The following is an 18,530-nucleotide window of genomic DNA, read 5'->3' as shown; positions in this document are numbered from 1 at the left end:
CAACAAAGACTCTTTCTGCGTTATCAGTAAGGACCCCAGCAGCAAAAGCGAGGTGCTAGCACGCAGGGCAGGTGAACAAAACATATCTATTGAACTAAATGAACAGAAACTGGCATAACAACAGAAAAGGGAGAGAAGTACTAACACAAGGCAGCTTCAAAAGTTATGGAAGGATTTGCATTATCTTTTAATTCGATTTTTCCACAAACTTTTTGATGTACCCTCACACTTAAGTGAGTAAATGACAGCAAGTTGTTCTAAAAAGTAAGACCACATCAGTGGCGAATTGATGGAAAAGTCAAAACCCTTTTACACAGGTAGTAACCTGACAAAAATGTCAATGTAGTCCCAAATGCAAGTGAATCTAAAGTACTATACACATATATAAGATAGGCTCTGAACCTGTGCTATGCAGTTCTGTAGCTACTGGCCACATGTGGTTACTAACCAATTAAAATGTGACTAGTGCAAAGCAGGATGTATCTTAAAGTGTAAAACACATGCTATTGTTAAAACTTAGTATGAAAAATGCAAGTATCTCATTAATAATTTCTTATATTGATTACATGAAAATAGCACTTTAAATACACTGAAATAAATAGAAGGCATTATTAAAAGTAATTTCACCCTTTTCTTAATGTGGCTGCTAGAAAATTTAAATTACACATGTGGCACCCATTCTACTTCTATTAGAAACCCTGCTCCTGATCTAAACATCCACAGCTCTACTCTTGAGAGGGAAAAGTGGGATTCACCAGAGTTAAGATACTACATGAAGAGACTTTCAGACTCAAAATAAAATGTTTTCTAACCTAATAGGAAAACCATTGTGACTTTGCACCACATGTGCAGCTTCTCCCATTAACCAGTTTGAGGCTGTACATTCAAATGTTAATCTGGACTAGTGGTGCCCTAGAGGACTGCTGGAACTCTTTGAGGAATCGTTTCCTTTCTGTTTGTCCAAAGGCTAAGTGTTACTTGTCCTAATTATCAAGTTAATGGAAGTTAAAGAAATACAGCTTTCAGACTTTGGTTCCAGGTCATGTTCTACAACCATGAAAGGCTGACTTATGAGCAAATACAGTAACACCAGGGCTGATAAAGACGAGGACAGCACACGGTAAGGGGACCGTGTGTCAAGACTAGAAGGATGCTTTTTCTTACCCGCTCTGCTTCGTGCCATCCCTAAGAAAGGAACCAGCAGGCAGTTTTGATTCATTACAAACGAATGAGGTCACAGCTTTTTAGCCAGGCCTGGACGCAGTCTTTCAGTACTCCTCATAGCCAAGGGGAAGACGGGCTGGCCCAAGGTCAGTAGAGTTCTGTGATTTTTTCACTAATACTGCCACAATCCGCTGAAATGATCCACCCACAAGGTACTGGAGCACAGAAGCAGGGGAGTAGGACCTTCAGCTTCTGAGCCGGAGAGCAACCTTTATATCTTTTCAATTTGTATTAAATAATTGGATTTAAGATGTAGAGGGAACACGTTTTCCAAATACCATCTTTTCCACTTATCTATCCCCTATGAGAAATTTCTGCCTTTTGGAAAACTTCAAATTTAAATGAATTTCCCCTTGTTCAGGCTCAGTTTTGTATTAAATAATTGGATTTAAGATGTAGAGGGAACACGTTTTCCAAATACCATCTTTTCTACTTATCTATCCCCTATGAGAAATTTCTGCCTTTTGGAAAACTTCAAATTTAAATGAATTTCCCCTTGTTCAGGCTCAGTCCTCTCTATCCCCACCCCACCCCACCCTGAAAACCTCTTTCCCTCTGCACTTCTACTGAACTCCTGTTAGCTTTTAACTTAAATGTACAAAAAGATCAAATATTATGTTATTTTGAGAAAAAAATCTTACCTTTGGTTGACGTTTATTCCATGGCATTGAAGATTTTTTCACTAATACTGCCACAAAGAACCCTCCAGTATTCTGATGATGTGGCAATATTCTAAGGCTAAAAAACAAAATAAAACAATATATATATATAAATTGATCCAAAATGCATTCTTTTAGTATTAAGGCAAATACAAAGATGATCTGAGAGAAAAGCCACATCTTATTGTAAATAGTAAGACAACCCTCACTCACAGAGGCGCCAATATGTAATCTTTAAAAAATTCATGAAGTATCCATTTAGGTTCTAACCAATTTCACTACTTATAAACACTTGATGCCAGTGACTAATAGGCACCGAGAACGTCTTACTTGCTGGAAGGTTTGAACATGTGAGGTTGGCCAGGGTGCAGGTCAGGCCTTGCATCCACATTACCTGCTACCTCTAACTCAAACCAACAAGGCCACTCAGCTCATCAGAGAACTCAACCTTACCCACCTTCCCAAACCCTGGAGAGCCTCACAAACTTACCACCGCTCCAGGTGCATTGCCTGTAACTTTTCCAGGTCCTTTGGTGTGAACATGGTAGGTCGAATTTGGGTATGTCTGCTGTGAGGGACACTATCCCAGTCTGCAAACCACTGTCCATCTTTCGTCATTACCTGCAAAACGAGCGGGCACATTTCTACATTAACAGCACTACCTAATAATAAGAAAACTCACAGGGGACTACTATAAATACTCTCAAACATAACAAAAGGTGATTCTCGTGCTCTCCAAAGACAGGAAAACCATATGCAAAGATAAAAACGAAAACAATCTTTCTAGAAGTTCCCCAAATTACATATAAACAAAGATGAAGACATTTTCATTCCAAAAACCATGACAAATAAAAGAACATTTTCCACACATTTTTTTTTTCCCTTTCATACAAGCCTCTGTAAACAGAATTGTTTCATACTGGAATCAAAGCTTGAATCCCAGCCCACAAAAACGTAAAGCTATACTTAAGGGAATGAGAATAAGAAAACTGGCTTCTACAGGTGGAATAAAGGCAAAAAAACTTCCATTGCCAGAGGAACGCATTTGTATAATCATACCATTAGTCATTAAATATAATTTTGAAATTGATAAATTGCATAACCAGGTAATATTTATTCAAGTTATCTAAATGTGAATCCTTTAAAATTTTTATGACTCTAAGTCTGTTAAGCTTTCCCTGCTCTTTTGAATTAGTTGCCACAGGCTAGCTGGTTATTAGCTCAGTTGTTTAGAGCACTATGTTTTAACACCAAGGTCAAGGGTTCAGATGCCCACACTGGCCAGCTGCCCCAAAAAATAAAAGTTGCCACAGAAAGATTACCTTCCACTGTGTGATTCCAGGCATCCATTTCAGTCCTGGCAATTCAGAAGACACATCAGCAAGCTCCAAAGCACCTATATAGCAACAACAAGAGGTTGTTTTTTCCCCCCCAAAAAGGCATGGCCCAGTGAAAGAAGCCAGACACAAAAGATCATGTATTACATGATTCCATTTATAGGAAATGTCCAGGGAGGGCAAATACAAGTACAACAGAAAGTAGATCACTGGCTGCCTGGGGCTGAGACTGGGGTGGTATATACCAGTTAGATGATTTGGGTCTTCCTGTCTTTATGTCAAACATCCCAGAACCGAAAGGCAACACTTAAAATGAACTTTGGAAATTTTTAAACATTCAGTTTTAGGTCCCAATAAGTTTTCTAAAACTGTCTATGAGGACACAGACCAATTTTAGAAGAAATGGAAAATAGTTGTGAAAACACACTCTGACCTTAAGTGTCTAAAACAGTGACATTATAAGAAGCTTTACAAAATGAGAGCCATTAGAGGAAATCTTCTAAACCAGCTACTATCACAGATACCGATTTGACAGCCTCACAGAAGAGGAAAATCCAACAAAGCTTCATGGACAAGCTATGAAAATGTGAACAGTTATATAAACAAAGCAAAAGAACCCTCGAGGTAGACATGTAACATTAAGAAACCTTTCATGCCAGTACCTTACTTCCTTCTATTATTTCTGAATATTCTTCCTTTTAAAAGCTAACATTAAATAGGAGTGCAGGTACACAGAAACTGGTGTTTTCAACTAAACACTGCTCAGGGGCCTCATAAATGAGGAGGGGGGCCTCAGGAGTGACCTCCTGCCAGCACCTGGTTAGAAGCTGCCAACACTGTGCAGCATTTATAGAACACGTTTATCAGCTGATATTGGAATGCTAAGTGAAAAAGTACAGTATAAAATTTGGAGAGACACAATCAAAACTTTTCAGCACAGTAAAGTTGCAAACTAGAAGACAATGTTGCAAAAATCAATGCAGTTACTTGAAGGAAAGGAATACATAATTTTTTTTCTAAATAAGAAAGCCCTCAAACATAAAACCAGCTGGCCTAAAAGTACTGCCTGATCTCTGAAACCTCCTCTGTGGAGGCAGAGGCAAGCCCCTACCAAGAACTCCCCCCAACAATGACCCCCTCATGGTATCTCCCCTGGGACCCTGGAGAGCTAAAATGATTCCTGAATTTGGATGAAGAACTTGGCATACTGTCTGCTTTCTCCACTTTCTCCTCCCAGTTTTACACGGGAGACTGCCCTTAGAACAAAGGTCTACCATACACCACTGTCTAGCACTTCCTGTGAACTGTGAAGGGGAGGGAATAAGCCTAATTTGAAAGATCAGTATTTGAAAGCACATTTATCAGCTCTGTTAGTAACGAAGATGTAATTCTGGCCTTAGTCTGCCCTGCTCTGTTATCTTGTCAATTGGTTCAGAATCTGGACAGGGAAACAGGGTGTTATTTACTGGGCTCTCAAGACACCTTCCCACTTCTCAAATATGCATGTGGAGATAAAGCGAGCTATAGCCTAGAAATTCAGTGAAGTCTGAAAGATTCTCGAGTCCGCTCAGACAAACAGCCATAAGATCCTAAACATACAAAAAGGAAAAGCCAATCTGAGAATCGGAAAGACCAACGGAAATCCACAATTAAAAGAAGTTTTGGACAGGAAGAGGATATGCCCATCAGCGCCACATGACTCTCCCAACATCTGCCTGTCCCTCTTCACCATCCCCCCGCCTGCAATATTTTCACTTTCTTTCTGGAGCTGCAGCTCTCCCCCACTCCACTTTGCACTGGATCGCTCCTGCTCAGTCTTAACCTCTAACTGGTTGCAACATGTGTGAGATTTTCTTTACTCACCCACCACACATCAGTGGGTTTTCAGGAGAATGATGCTTCCCTGCTGTTGCAGTAAACAGACCCATGGGACTAAGAACTAGAACTTGGATTCAGTCTACTTTTAGATGACACCCTCTTACCTAGGCTATTCTTTCAATAAGGTGGCACCTTCAGGAAACAAATGATGATGGCAGAAAGCACATGGAGCTCCATAAAACAGCTAGCCCATGGAGCACACAGGTTTGTTCTCTGTTTGAGTGGGGACCATTTCGTGGAAATAAGGTATGTGAATGGCAAACATCTCAAACGTAAGAAGGCAGAGCTGGGCAGGCACGAGGTGGAACAGCAAGCAGTGCAGGCAGAGAACGCCGCCACCGTAAGTTACAGCAGACCTGGTGATGACAAGGGCCTTTTTTCTCCTAAGTAATCAGGAGACCTGGCCTTTGGCCCCGCCATAAGCTTAAAACAGAAAAAGGAACAACAATTACATAGAGTATTTAATCAGGCAGCAGAGACTTACCAAATGCTTAGAGAATCTACAAAAATTTTAAGCAAAGCATTCCAAGATGAGGCTATGACCATCTACTCCAAGTCAAGAAAACTGTTCACCAAGAAACCAGAGGAAGTCATTTTTTAAAAAGACAAAGGGCACTAGTGAAGAAAGCAGTTTGAGAACCCACAATACTGGAATTAACCCTCAAGTTTGAGTAGTGAATAGCAGCTAAGTGTGAAAATAGTAGGTGCACAGTTAATTTTCTGTTTCTCAGAGATGTAAGACCAGACAGTGGCGTGGCAAGGGACACATGAGGTATTTGTGTTGTTCAAGCTACCTGAAATCAAATTTTTCTACATTCCTAGCTAATGCAAACAAAAATCTGATAAGGATTCAATAGTTTTAATATCTGACCCAAAATACCTGTAGGTATGATTTTACTACAGTTAAACCAACTATTAAACTATATCTTCCATAGTTCTCCTCACACACCTTTTGAAATAAAGGAGCACCTAAACCATGGAGATCACTACCATACCAAAAACATCATTCAGAAATTACATCTTTATGTAGGTCTATGTAAGCATGGGAAAATATAAGAATTGGGAAACAAAATAAACACAACATATAAATTCCAGTCTAAAGGACTCAAAAGGCATGAATAATCAGGGGGCTTACAGCAGAGCCCAGACCAGTCAGCCACTGGGAGAACCTAACCTTCGGGACAGCAGGTGATGGACACCGCCTCAGGAAACACACGCGTATTTCACTAGTTATGTTTCAACTTCCTTTACACACACGGGTGCAGAATATTTGGTACCATTCTATTATGGAAACACAGTAAGTTTGAAATTTCTCATTATTTGCTTCAAGGAGAAAAATTTCTCATTTACTTTAACATTTCAGCAAAACATAAAAGGAGAAATAATATTATTTTGTATCAAAACATTATGAAAATTGCTGTTTCAGAACATTTTATACTATCTGTCTGGTCCCTCAGTATAAAACAGTGTGATAAGACCTCACACCCATTAGGATGGCTACTAACGACAACAACAACAACAAAACAGAAAATAACAAGTGTCAGCAAGGATGTGCAGAAACCAGAACCCTTGTGCACTATGGGTAGAAATGGAAAATGAAGCAGCTGCTATGGAAAACAGTACGGTGAGGCCTCAAAAAATTAAAGACAGAATGACCATATGATCCAACAATTTCACTTTTGGGTATACGTCCAAAAACATTGAAAACAGGGTCTCAGTGAGATGTACACCCATATTCATAGCAGCATTATTCATAATAGCCAAAAGGGGGAATGAACCCAAATATCCACTGACAAGTGAACAGGTAAACAAAATATAGTTTATACATACAGTAGATTATTATTATACAGCCTTAAAAAGAAAGGAAATGTTGACATATGCTACAACATGGATGAACCTTGAAGACATTGTATTAAGTGAAATAAGCCCGTCACAATAAGACAAATACAGTATGATTCCACTGCTATTACCTAAAATAGTCAAAATTATAGAGACAGAAAATAGGATGGTGGTTTCCAGGGGTGGGGGAGAGAAAATGGGGAGTTTAATGAGTCCAGAGATCCAGGCTTGCAAGAGGAAGTGCTCTGGAGATGGACAGGGGTGATGGTTACACAAGAATGTGAATATACCTACCTAACACTACTGAACTGCACACTTAAAAATGGTTTATGTTGTGTATATTTTATAGTTTATGTTGCGTATATTTTACCACAACTAAAAATCAAACAAAAAAATACAGTGTGATGAGGATCTGACATAATCTTTTAAACTTAGAAAAACAAAAGTGGCAATGCTCTGTTTGTTTCCAAACCACCAAATTCCGAATAACTCACAAAATATGACAAGTCCATTATATAAACATGTTTTTAAGAAGAACCTCTCATTTCAGGGGTTATGATTACAGATTAGTAATATAAGCAAATGCCCAGGAAAAGGTTTATAGAAATACATAATAAAGTTTTACTTACCCATGTAGCTGCAAGCTATTTAAGGTGGTCCACTTTTTCCAAACATCAATGTTTTTTCTCATAGTGCCATCTCCACTGGGAAGAAAGATATTTAAGAATTTAAAACTCTATACAAATACATGATTAAAGTTTAACAGATGTTGTAGTCAAGCTAAATTACAGAATAGGTAATATAAATACCAGTTAGAAAACAATCTGAATTTTCACAAACTACAATCAATTCTCTTTATTTTAGAAACCCTCAAATATATTACACTTTTTAATTATACTTCAATTTTCAACCAAAAAGAAAATAATAGACTTGAATAGGAAACCCCACTCAACACTTAAAGAGATATTAATTTGCTTCCATCTGGGAAAAGTACCAGCAAAATTAATCTGCAGACCTAGGACACAGAACTTTGAATACTACTATTTAGAAATTCAGTTAATCGACAATGATAATCTAATCAGATAAATAACTCTCATAAATGATTTTCCACAGCAAATTCAATTAAACCAATGTAATATCTTTAACTAAATTTTTCCTACAGTCACAGTTAAACATTTTTGACTTTCTATTTTTATTTAATGAAAATTATTCTCATGTTTTTATTAACGGAAACTATTTCCATGTATATTTTATAATAAAGACTTGATTCATTAATCTTCTGTCTCTGTCTAATTTTATCTACCCGGTTTTTCCAGGAGTAATTCCTGCCTTTGTTGGCTTTCTCTGTAAAGTTTAATTTTCCTTGGTGGTCTGGTCACATGTGCTTGAAGTGAAAAAGGATCCACAGGATGGAAATGTCCTATGAGATATAGTTCCTACTTTCAAATGACATCCCTGGCTGTATGCCATTGGCTTGTATGGTGAAAACGCCAACATTACTTCAGGAATTTCTTTAGCTTATAATCTACTGTTCACAAAGTCACTTCGTTCTCAGAACATGATACAACAAATGGGTTATATTTCTGATCACTTGAACACAGGGATAGGAAAGCATAGAACTCCAGGGAAAACTAGAAAACTGCAACCTAGAAAAAAAGGAATTTAGTTCATGACCTATTTTAAATTTTACTTTAAAAAGGAGTTTTTCAGGTATTACTTGAACACAGGGATAGGAAAGCATAGAACTCCAGGGAAAACTAGAAAACTGCAACCTAGACAAAAAGGAATTTAGTTCATGACCTATTTTAAATTTTACTTTAAAAAGGAGTTTTTCAGGTATTTTAACACTCAGCCATATTCAGTGCTACCAGCTGCAATTTTTCTTTCTTTTTTGGCAGCTGGTGGGTATGGGGATCCAAACCCTGGACCTTGGTGTCACCTACACCATGCTCTAACCAACTAAGCCAACTAGCCAGCCCTACTGGCTTCAACTCTCAGAGTTCTGCCACACACAATAAATCTGCCACTTGTTTAAATAAAATGGAATTCTTCTGTAATGAGGCACCATATCTAAACACCATGTTTAGTCCTAACAAGTTTTGTGGCAGTTTTTGAACTCGTCTCAACAAATCTATTTTTCAAAAAGTATTTAAACACCTGGGATCACCATTCATACACTGCCTCTGGGAACTAAACAGACGTCTTTAGCTGTGTTTTTCTTTTCCTTTTGGAAAAACTGTTATTTAGTTATGCCACGAAATTCTTTTATACATACACTCTAAATATTTAAAATTTGTTAATTATAACTTGAAGGTATAAACACACAGATAAAATGAGTTTCTCAAAACTTTTAAAACATTTAAACTACAAAGTTTCTTTTATTATACTAAATAACATAAAACTTATCACAAAAACCCAATGTGATTACGTATTATTTTATGACAAAGTTTTTTTACATACTCATTGAAAGAACAAATAGAAATACCTGAGATACACAAACCATTCCAAGCAATAATATCCTGAAATCCACCACAATGAGAGTTTACAATTCTGTTTTCCTCTCAGGTATTTTCTTTATATCTTTTTAAAGACTATCTATCCAATCATTCCTTTCTGTATCTCTGTTCCGTATCCCACATCTGCTGGGCCATTTATCACTAAAACTCTGGGCATCCACCCGCTGGCCAGGCTCACCACTTCTCCCTCTTTGGACTTACCTGTGGCCACAGGAATCACCTGTACAATTATGCGTGTATTTGTGCACAGCTTTACTTTAGTCTATATCTGAATTGCTTGCCTTAGTGGCTTTTGGGCTTTTTGTCCTCTTAATAATATAAATACCTGCAAGGAACGTCGCATAAAATTCGATCATAGAAAAGAATCTCTTTCCTTCCGTCCACATCTATTTGGAGTCTCGGTATGCTGGAAGCATCGTGGTTTACTACCATGATGCAGGGACTACTTAACCTCTTGGCCTGATGAACGAGCAGATAGCAGCGCTTGTTGTCCACATCATTAGCAATAACAAATCCCTCTAAGAACATAAAATTGCAGTGTGAGGTGAAACAGCATAAGTGGAATAATTTTCTGAAACACATAACCTCTAGGTCAACAAGTAAGAAGCAGCAATCCACCAAGCTTAAGACCCAACATCAAGATTGTGTAGAAATCCGTAAGTGATCCAAAAAAAGGAACCAGTTGGCTCTGTACGGACTTTATGGACACATAAAATTTCAAGACCTCAAGATTCATGTGTTCAATAATTATTCACTTTGTACCAATTTCTGTGCCAAAAATGTGCTTCATTAGTAACTATCAATTACAAAAGAGAGTGAAAAGAGAAAGGTGTAGAAACAACAGAATTGCCTGAGAAGTGTTTTAAAATACTGCATATGTGCCAGGGCTCTGTTCTAGACTGTGCAGACACCTGGGGTAGGGTGTAAACACCTGAATATGTCAGCTATTCCTGGGAGACTCTGACTGGTCCCTTGGGCTAAGAACTACTGCTAGCAAGGGAAGTGTGTGATGCCTCTGCTCATTTCTGGTTCCTCTCACAACCCAGCAAAAAGGGCAAATATGTTTATAACATTTTTGATCAAGATCACTCCTTGAAACAATATGAAATGCAAAACATCAATTATACAAAGAGGAGAAATTTCTCCTGCTAGGAAAACAAAGCTCTTTACTACTGATTTGGAGAAATAATTAAAAACAGGAAAAAATAAAGAAGGTTTTTTGACAAAGATGTTACCATTGGGTAATATAAGAAAATAGGACTTTAGAGTAGTTGACTTTAAAAAAAAAAAAAGGAAGAATGAGATGAAGGCTGACTCTAACACACACTATGGACAGCATTTCTTTTCACTAAAAAGAATCCCTACAAAGGGGTACGAGTGACATTATAATCAGCTGTCATTTTCTGAGCATTGTGAAATCTTGTAATATCCCCGCAAGGTAGGCACTGATACCCCGTTTCATATGTGATGTTTAATACCATCACATTACTTGCCTATTAAATGGTGGTGAAATTTGAACTTAGGGGGTCTAACATCAGCTTTAACAACTACATTCTAGAGCCTCTCACATAAGGCACTTAAGTAATCAAAAAGTGGGGAGGGAGGACTAGGGGGAGAACTGTTACTACCGAAAATTCAAACGGTGAAATCTATCCACTATACGTAGGCTTGATAAAGAAACACCATTTGCTTTTACAGAAAACACACAATGCTAAAATATAGGGACCCCAAAATATAAGTGTATTGGCTTGAGAACTATTGATTATAATGTGCAAACATATCCTGTTCTACTTTCAGTAGATAGAAAATCCATCTGATTGTCACAGGAGACTTCACACCCCAATTAGCAGGAAATGTTAGGATCTTATCCTCATCTACAACCCACCAAAGCAGCATTCCTACCTTTCCAAAAACAAGTCCAATGCATACCTGGAAAAGGGACATTCATGTCGGCATGTAGCATTTCAATTAATTGTGTGGTCTTTGAGCCAGGTGCTGCACACATATCTAGGATCTATTAAAGCAAAAAAATGTTTGATGTTTTTAAGTCAAATATTCTACATTTAATTTAAAACAATTTTTTGAATCATTCTAGTTCTCTGATTTCTATTCCTAAATATATTTCCTAAATACATTTCCTAAACGTATTCCTTAAGACCTAAATACATTTCCTTATAGAATGAATCTATAGCAAGACATATTTTACTTACAGGGATCCCATAGTATATAATGCCTCCAAAATCACAGAATGATAAAGGTAGTTTCCACAGAGGTTGGTAACAGAACAGCAACAGAAACCAGTGAAAGCCACAAATTTAGGGATGAATAAGCAAGTACTGTGATAATGTAATGCTAAGGGACAGAGCCATCTGGGCTCCAACCTCAGCTCAGCCACATACTAGCTCTGTAACCTTGGGCCAGTTACCTCACTTCTTTGTTTCCTTCTCCTCAGCTGGAAAAATGAAAACAGTGATGGCATCTACCCTCAGAGGGTTGTGTGGATGATTACATGAATTAATTCACACAAAGAGCATAAAACAATGCTTGGCATATAATATAATGAGCTCTCAATACATGTTCACTATGATTTTCAACCTGATTCAGCCAATTAAGATCACTGAAGATAATCTGTAAACAAATTAATAAACTTTAAAAGAGGAGAAAATAGTTATCTTAATTATAAACATTTAATTTGACAAAAATGTAAAAAAAGAACCTAAAATAAATTGTTCTCTATCCAAAGTAAAAAAAAAAAAAAAAGAGAGATTAATTATATTTTAAAAAAAAAAGGTTTCAACAAAACAAATAGGACACCAAAAATGTAAAAAAAGAACCTAAAATAAATTGTTCTCTATCCAAAGTAAAAAAAAAAAAAAGAGAGAGAGAGATTAATTATATTTAAAAAAAAAAGGTTTCAACAAAACAAATAGGACAAACATGGGGTTCTGCCTGTGTCTTTTTACATGGCCTTTTTTGTATAAGGACACCAGTCATATTGGATTAGGACCCACCCTAATAACCTCGTTTTAACTTAATTACATCTGTAAAGACGCTATTTCCAAATAAGGTCACATTCTCAGGTACTGTGGGTTAGAACACAATATATCTTTTGGTGGGACACAATTCAACCCCTAATACTCCCCGTGTATTTCTTTGTCACACACACCTAGATCACAGTGTCAAAAAGTAATGGAGAGGGCCGGCCCAGTGGCGCACTGGATAGTGCGCCGCTTAGGAGGCGCGGCAGCGCTGCCGCCCGAGGGTTCGGATCCCACATACAGACCGGCTCCCGCTCACTGGCTGAGCGAGGCGTGGGAGCAACACCGAGGTTTGCAATCCCGTTGCCGGTCCCTGGTCCGGTACGGGGGCAACACTGAGGGTTGCAATCCGTTGCCGGACACGGAAAAATAAGACAAAAAGACAAAAAAAAAAAAAGTTTCATTTTATAAGATAAATTAAAAAAACCTAAACTCCACTAGCACTAACATGGTCTAAAAAACACTTTACTTTACATGTACGAAAGGCATCTGGAATGTGTGTCTAAGAAGGAAATGACAATAGACTAAGTAACTGTCTCCCAAATAACACGCTATCAAGCAAAGTGCTGTGCTCACCTCAATTCTACAGCCACCCAAAGTCTCTAGTGAGAGAAAACAACAAATCAAACTGACAACTTGAACTGATATCCTCACTAAATTTCATGTTTGGACAATTTCATGTTTAGGTAGCATATATACAAATAGTCAGAAAGTAAAAGTGGTGAGTACACTTACAGGTGTCCTTACTGTGTGCCTTAACTACCTATTGCTTCCAGTGACAAGTATAGTATACATATAACTATCATACATCTGTGCATTTAAAGCTTTAAGGAAAGCAACATATCTAAAGAAATCTACTTACAGATTCAGTTTCGCTAACCAGAAACTGATGAAACTTTTCTAGCTGTGGAGACTTTCTCAAAATTTTTCGACTTAAATTGGTGTGCCAGGCAAGTTCTTCAGGATACCTGACCAAAAAGAAAGTAAAACATTTATGGATTACATATATAACCAAGAGCCTTCTTGACAACTTGTTTATAAAAGTCATATACCAAACAAGACACCCAATTTTGTTCTACTTGCTTATATCCAGAATCCTCTCATGTAGTCAGCAACACTCAACGATGTCCCTGGGGGCACAAGGAGCACCACTCTATTAACTACGCCGCAGCCCAGTCAGAAACGGGGGAGTGGGGAGGGGGTGTTATAAGAGATATATGCATATGACGTTACTTTAAAACCATGAGGATGAGATGTTCAAGATCCGATGAAAAAGTGGAGACTCCTCTGTGCTTTACTATGGTAAGTGAACAATGCCATAGTTTCTTTTCATTAGGAAAAAAGACATAAGATAATAAATTACTTAAAGATGACAAATTACTTAAAGAACTATGATTGCAGAAAATCAAAACAACATGCAGTAGGGCAGGTGTTGAAATGTTTGACAAACATTTGGTTAGAATTTTTTAAAAATATATTTTTCATTATTTCTACAACAAACCAGCTTAATAATGTACTGAAATGTCTCACATACCCAAAAAAAAGCCCTTGGAAACCATCACTCCATGAGTGAATTAGTTTAGACTCAAGGTTCATTGTCATCTACACAGATCTAAGAATGAAGCATCTCCTGCCATTTCTGTGAATATATTTGAACTCTCCGCAGCCTGTACCTATCTACTAATCTGCAACTGAACAAATGAATACAATGAGGCGATTCATGGCGCCTCAATCAATTAATCCAACGCCTGTCTAAGCATCACATGTCACACGATGATAAATCTTACTGCAGCTTTAGCGCTCATCGTTAAGTCTGAGGTGCAGTAATGAGCTCAATTTAACAATGCAGGGTCAACCTCTCCATACATCAAATTGTAGCTAAAGTGTTCCGGAATTATGAAAATAAAATTGGAATGTTTGGAAAACACAAATACATTTGAGTGTTTTGAAACTTTGGTTGATTATCTAACAGGCCTTAAATGTTTAAGACACTGCTCAAGAGTCATAATAATATTACAAGATACATTTGAAAAGTATTTTCTACCAGATGATGATTAAACTGCCTGAATCTGTTCATGGCCACCCTCTCAATGATTATCTAACAGGCCTTAAATGTTTAAGACACTGCTCAAGAGTCATAATAATATTACAAGTTACATTTGAAAAGTATTTTCTACCAAATGATGATTAAACTGCCTGAATCTGTTCATGGCCACCCTCTCAAAGTGTTTTGATTCTATTTCCTATGTCTGGCTCCCTCTTCAATGTTTAACTTGTTTAAAAAATATAAAGCCAGAATAAAATCATATTTATCAGGCAATTTAAAACAGAATTTAGTCTAAAGACAAAGTAGTAGAGATACACTCAAATTTGGCTTTCCACTGTAGTATTCAGCAAAATCTGCTGTACCATTGTGACCTCTATTTGTGAATAGCCAAATGGCCACTTTTACATAATTTCTGGCAACCCTGAACTTGCCTGTGATCAATTACAGTACAATCATGGAAGTTACCACCTTACTAAATCACCAAAACATCAATATGAATACCGCATGCCACTTAGATTTATTGTAAATAGCTGAATTTTCATTTTCAAATACAGCAGTCTAGTTTAGTTCATTCAAATTTAGCTTATGAGTCTTATTTATGACTTTTTCAAGCATAAATGTACCACTGTCACCTTTGCACATCAGAAATTCTCAAGGGGGAAAAACACTTTTACACATCTATAATAAGATCTTCAATCCAGACATTAAAAAGAACATGAACAGAAACCCAATAAGAAACTGTGTTTTCAACAACTGACCGTAAAAATAAGGCTTTTATTAGAATACTCTAGGACAATTCTTTACCGTTTTGAGTCTATGGAAAGTAAGGAAAAAATGAAATCTGCCTGAGCTATGCACAAAACAGTTCTGAAATACACCTCCCTAAATTATATTCCACTACATACCAATGGGTTAGGAAGAATATATGATCTGTTTTTGCATTTTGAGCAGTACAGACCACCACCAAAAGTCCTGGAAAGTTTCTGCTTTCCTTGATTAAGAGATTTATGTGTATTCCACAACTTACAAGAGAATTTGATTGAATAAATATTTATAGAAAAAAGCTGTCAAGAAACTCAGTGACGATGAAAAAAGTTGAGTACTATATTGGGAACTGATATCACACAATGTTTTGTTCACACTCATCAGTTGTGTGTTCAGAAAATTAAAGCAAAAAAATAATGTACGAGTCACTGGCTGTTGGCAGAAAGTGACTCAGTTTCATTCTCCAACTACAGACAACCTAGGTTTTGGAACTGCTTTGTCAGGTACCCATGCATAAGGTGCAACAACATGGAAAAGCAGCTGTTAAATGTTAAAAGGCTGACCAAAGCAAAAATTTAACTGTAGTTTGCAGAGAATAAAAAATGGCAACTTATTAACAACCCATGGTTTCTCAGATTTTTGGAAACTGCAGAAGAAATTGACCACAATAATGTGCCTGGAGAGCATACCTCCTTCCCTACAGACGCGTGCTGAAATGCTCCTATTTATTGGCTGAGAACAGTGGACAGAAACTTCCTCTTGCCTTCCTTACCTCATCACTGCACTTCTAGACACAGGTTTAAGGAACAAATGTTTTCAGGTGATTGTCTGAAGCAGCAAATACATGCAAAACTACTAGAAACAGAAATGTGCCCAAGGACAACCTTAAATCTGCTTTTGAAAATATCAGACATCTACTTCAAGCAATTCACAAGCAACAGTATCATCCATCAAATCCTCAAACCAAGACATTCAAGAGGAGATAAATCTACAGCAGTTACTACAAGGGAGAAAAGCTTTAACCCAAAAGGCCACCTCATCTCATATTCAGCAACCACAGCAGCTGAATAACATCTTCCTTTTCCACTGAACTCAGTACAGTGGACATGCAATTAGTAACCACCAACAAAAGCCAGCAACTGAGTCATTTACCTGTAATGTACCTTTCAAGCTTTTAAAATCTGAATAAAATGTGTAATTTAAAAAACCATCATTGAATTTTTTTTGCAGATTTACTGTTGTATCTCAAAAATATATTGGGTGACATTTGGGTTCGATCTTGGCTGAATTTAGTGTTTGACCACTCAGCATTCGCTCTAAATGTAAACGCTGTGCATGTCTGTGACACAGACACTGAAAATCTAAATGCGCAATGAGAGAAAAGCAAATTTATACCCCAGGATTAATGAAAACCAAATCTTGCTTTGTGATCACTGAAGGGTATCTAAAAAGGAATGATAATGTCATGAACTGAAATAATCAAAACCTCAAAAGCTACCAGAAAATACTTTGCTTCTTAAATTTACCTTTTTATAGCAATTACTTGAAGTAATTTCTTTGTGTGAGAACTTTCAATCCCTCAAGGTTAATCATCTGAAATATGGAACTATAACAATTTCCTTCACTGACTTTTATGTTTATGTTAACTGAGGGCTTGACATCTCCAGCCTGTGCTCTAGTACTCCTGGCATTTTACAAGATAGCCTCTGCAGCCAGCACAAAGGATACCTTCACACAACTGAGACTTGAACTGGGCCATGAGAAACAGGTAACCTAGAGGACACCTCCAAAACAGGCAAAGAAAAGGCTAGCATGAAGAACAGGGATATGCTTGGGTTCTGGAGACAATGAAAAGAATCAGCCAGCACAGTCTGAATGAGGAAGTACTGGGAGATAATCTGCAGAAGACTGGGGGTACCCTTTGTCAGGTTGGTTATCCTTTTGCTGAAGGTAGAGAAACCACTCAGCAAGTTTTGATGTGAGAAAACAAGGGTTGTAAATGGAAATGGCAGAAGTGGTAGCCTCAAAGAAGGAAAGATCCTGGATCCACTAGGAAGAATTAACTGAACTCAGTGACTCAACACAGAGCTACAAAACATATACAAAAACTTACATGCAAACGTTAATGTCGATAAAAGCACTGTAAAAGAGCATTAGGATGTCTGGTACATGCATTCAGGCTCTCTCAAGCTAATAGCAAAGGAAGTATCAGGAAATATGTTCAAGTGACAAAGACTAAAATCCCAGAGAAATGTCCAACATGATGAAGCGTTGTGGTACCTACCAACTCAGTGGCTGTGGAACTTCAACTTTCTGCCCGTCCACCTCCAGGTCCTCCAATTCCTTGAAATACTTGTTCTTTAAGCAATGGAGAATCTCTTTTGCGTGGCTATTGAAAAATAAAAAAATTTCAAAACCAATCTAAAAAGCTAATTTCATACATCTTATCTTTATTATCTAGACTGCAAGTGTTTCAAAACTAAAACACATTTTTCATGGAGATAAGAAGTTCCTTAGTCAAGATCTTTTTATTACACTACTTCAATAAATTAAACAGTCCTCCTTATCTGATTGCTAAAGAATGATAAACAACATGCAATACTGCACTCCTTCCCTCCTAAATATACCTAAGTTCTACTTTTATTTGCAATTCATCTTGGAAAGACGTGACTACAACGACTGGGGAAAATACAGACCCCCGGGTTTATGCAAGTTTGATATCATAAATTCTATGTTCCAAAATGTAAGATCCTCAGCTCACCAATCCGCAGGAGTCAACCCTTTCTCAGACTGCATTTGCATTTCGTGTGCTGGCCTCCCAGCTGCACTACCTTCCTCGACTATTTCACTGGACCCCTGTCGCTCCGTCCTCAATCCTCTTGAGTCCATACCAATGAAGTGGAGCATTAACCATGGATGTCCTAGCCCCAACTACCAAAGAAATGAAAGCACAGCTCCCCCACCTTTTATAACCAGTAATTCTCAAAGTGGCCGGGAGGGGCTCCCTGAGGGAGTCCATGAACAGGTCCCACTCGCCGTCGGGCACGATCCTGAGCTCCTTGTAGTAGTGCTCGAACAGTTTGTTCTCCTTGACAATCTCGGGGTACCCACCTTCCCAGCCCTGAGGAAAGAAAGGGACGTGGGACCCAGGCCCGAGCAGCCGCCCGTCAGGCCTCGGGTCGAAGAGGCCCACGTGGGGCCCCTGGCCCGCCCGCCCGCCGCGCCCC

At 37.9% G+C, this 18,530-nt stretch overlaps 1 protein-coding gene across 1 annotated transcript in view; it reads right to left on the bottom strand.

Annotated features, from left to right (window-relative positions):
- Positions 1-18,530, bottom strand: part of NSUN2 (NOP2/Sun RNA methyltransferase family, member 2) — a 28,765-nt gene that overhangs the window by 8,968 nt on the left and 1,267 nt on the right. The window contains exons 2-11 of the mRNA XM_008590335.1: positions 18,267-18,424; positions 17,588-17,692; positions 13,354-13,459; positions 11,383-11,467; positions 9,779-9,971; positions 7,567-7,641; positions 6,048-6,067; positions 3,206-3,279; positions 2,374-2,504; positions 1,866-1,962 (exon numbers count right to left, since the gene is read on the bottom strand). Of these exons, the coding sequence (XP_008588557.1) occupies positions 1,866-1,962; positions 2,374-2,504; positions 3,206-3,279; positions 6,048-6,067; positions 7,567-7,641; positions 9,779-9,971; positions 11,383-11,467; positions 13,354-13,459; positions 17,588-17,692; positions 18,267-18,424 (1,044 nt within the window). The remainder of the gene's footprint in view (positions 1-1,865; positions 1,963-2,373; positions 2,505-3,205; positions 3,280-6,047; positions 6,068-7,566; positions 7,642-9,778; positions 9,972-11,382; positions 11,468-13,353; positions 13,460-17,587; positions 17,693-18,266; positions 18,425-18,530) is intronic.

Source organism: Galeopterus variegatus, unplaced genomic scaffold, assembly GCF_000696425.1.
Source record: "Galeopterus variegatus unplaced genomic scaffold, G_variegatus-3.0.2 Scaffold6006, whole genome shotgun sequence".
NCBI lineage: Eukaryota > Metazoa > Chordata > Mammalia > Dermoptera > Cynocephalidae > Galeopterus > Galeopterus variegatus.
This window is presented reverse-complemented; position numbering and strand designations above follow the sequence as displayed.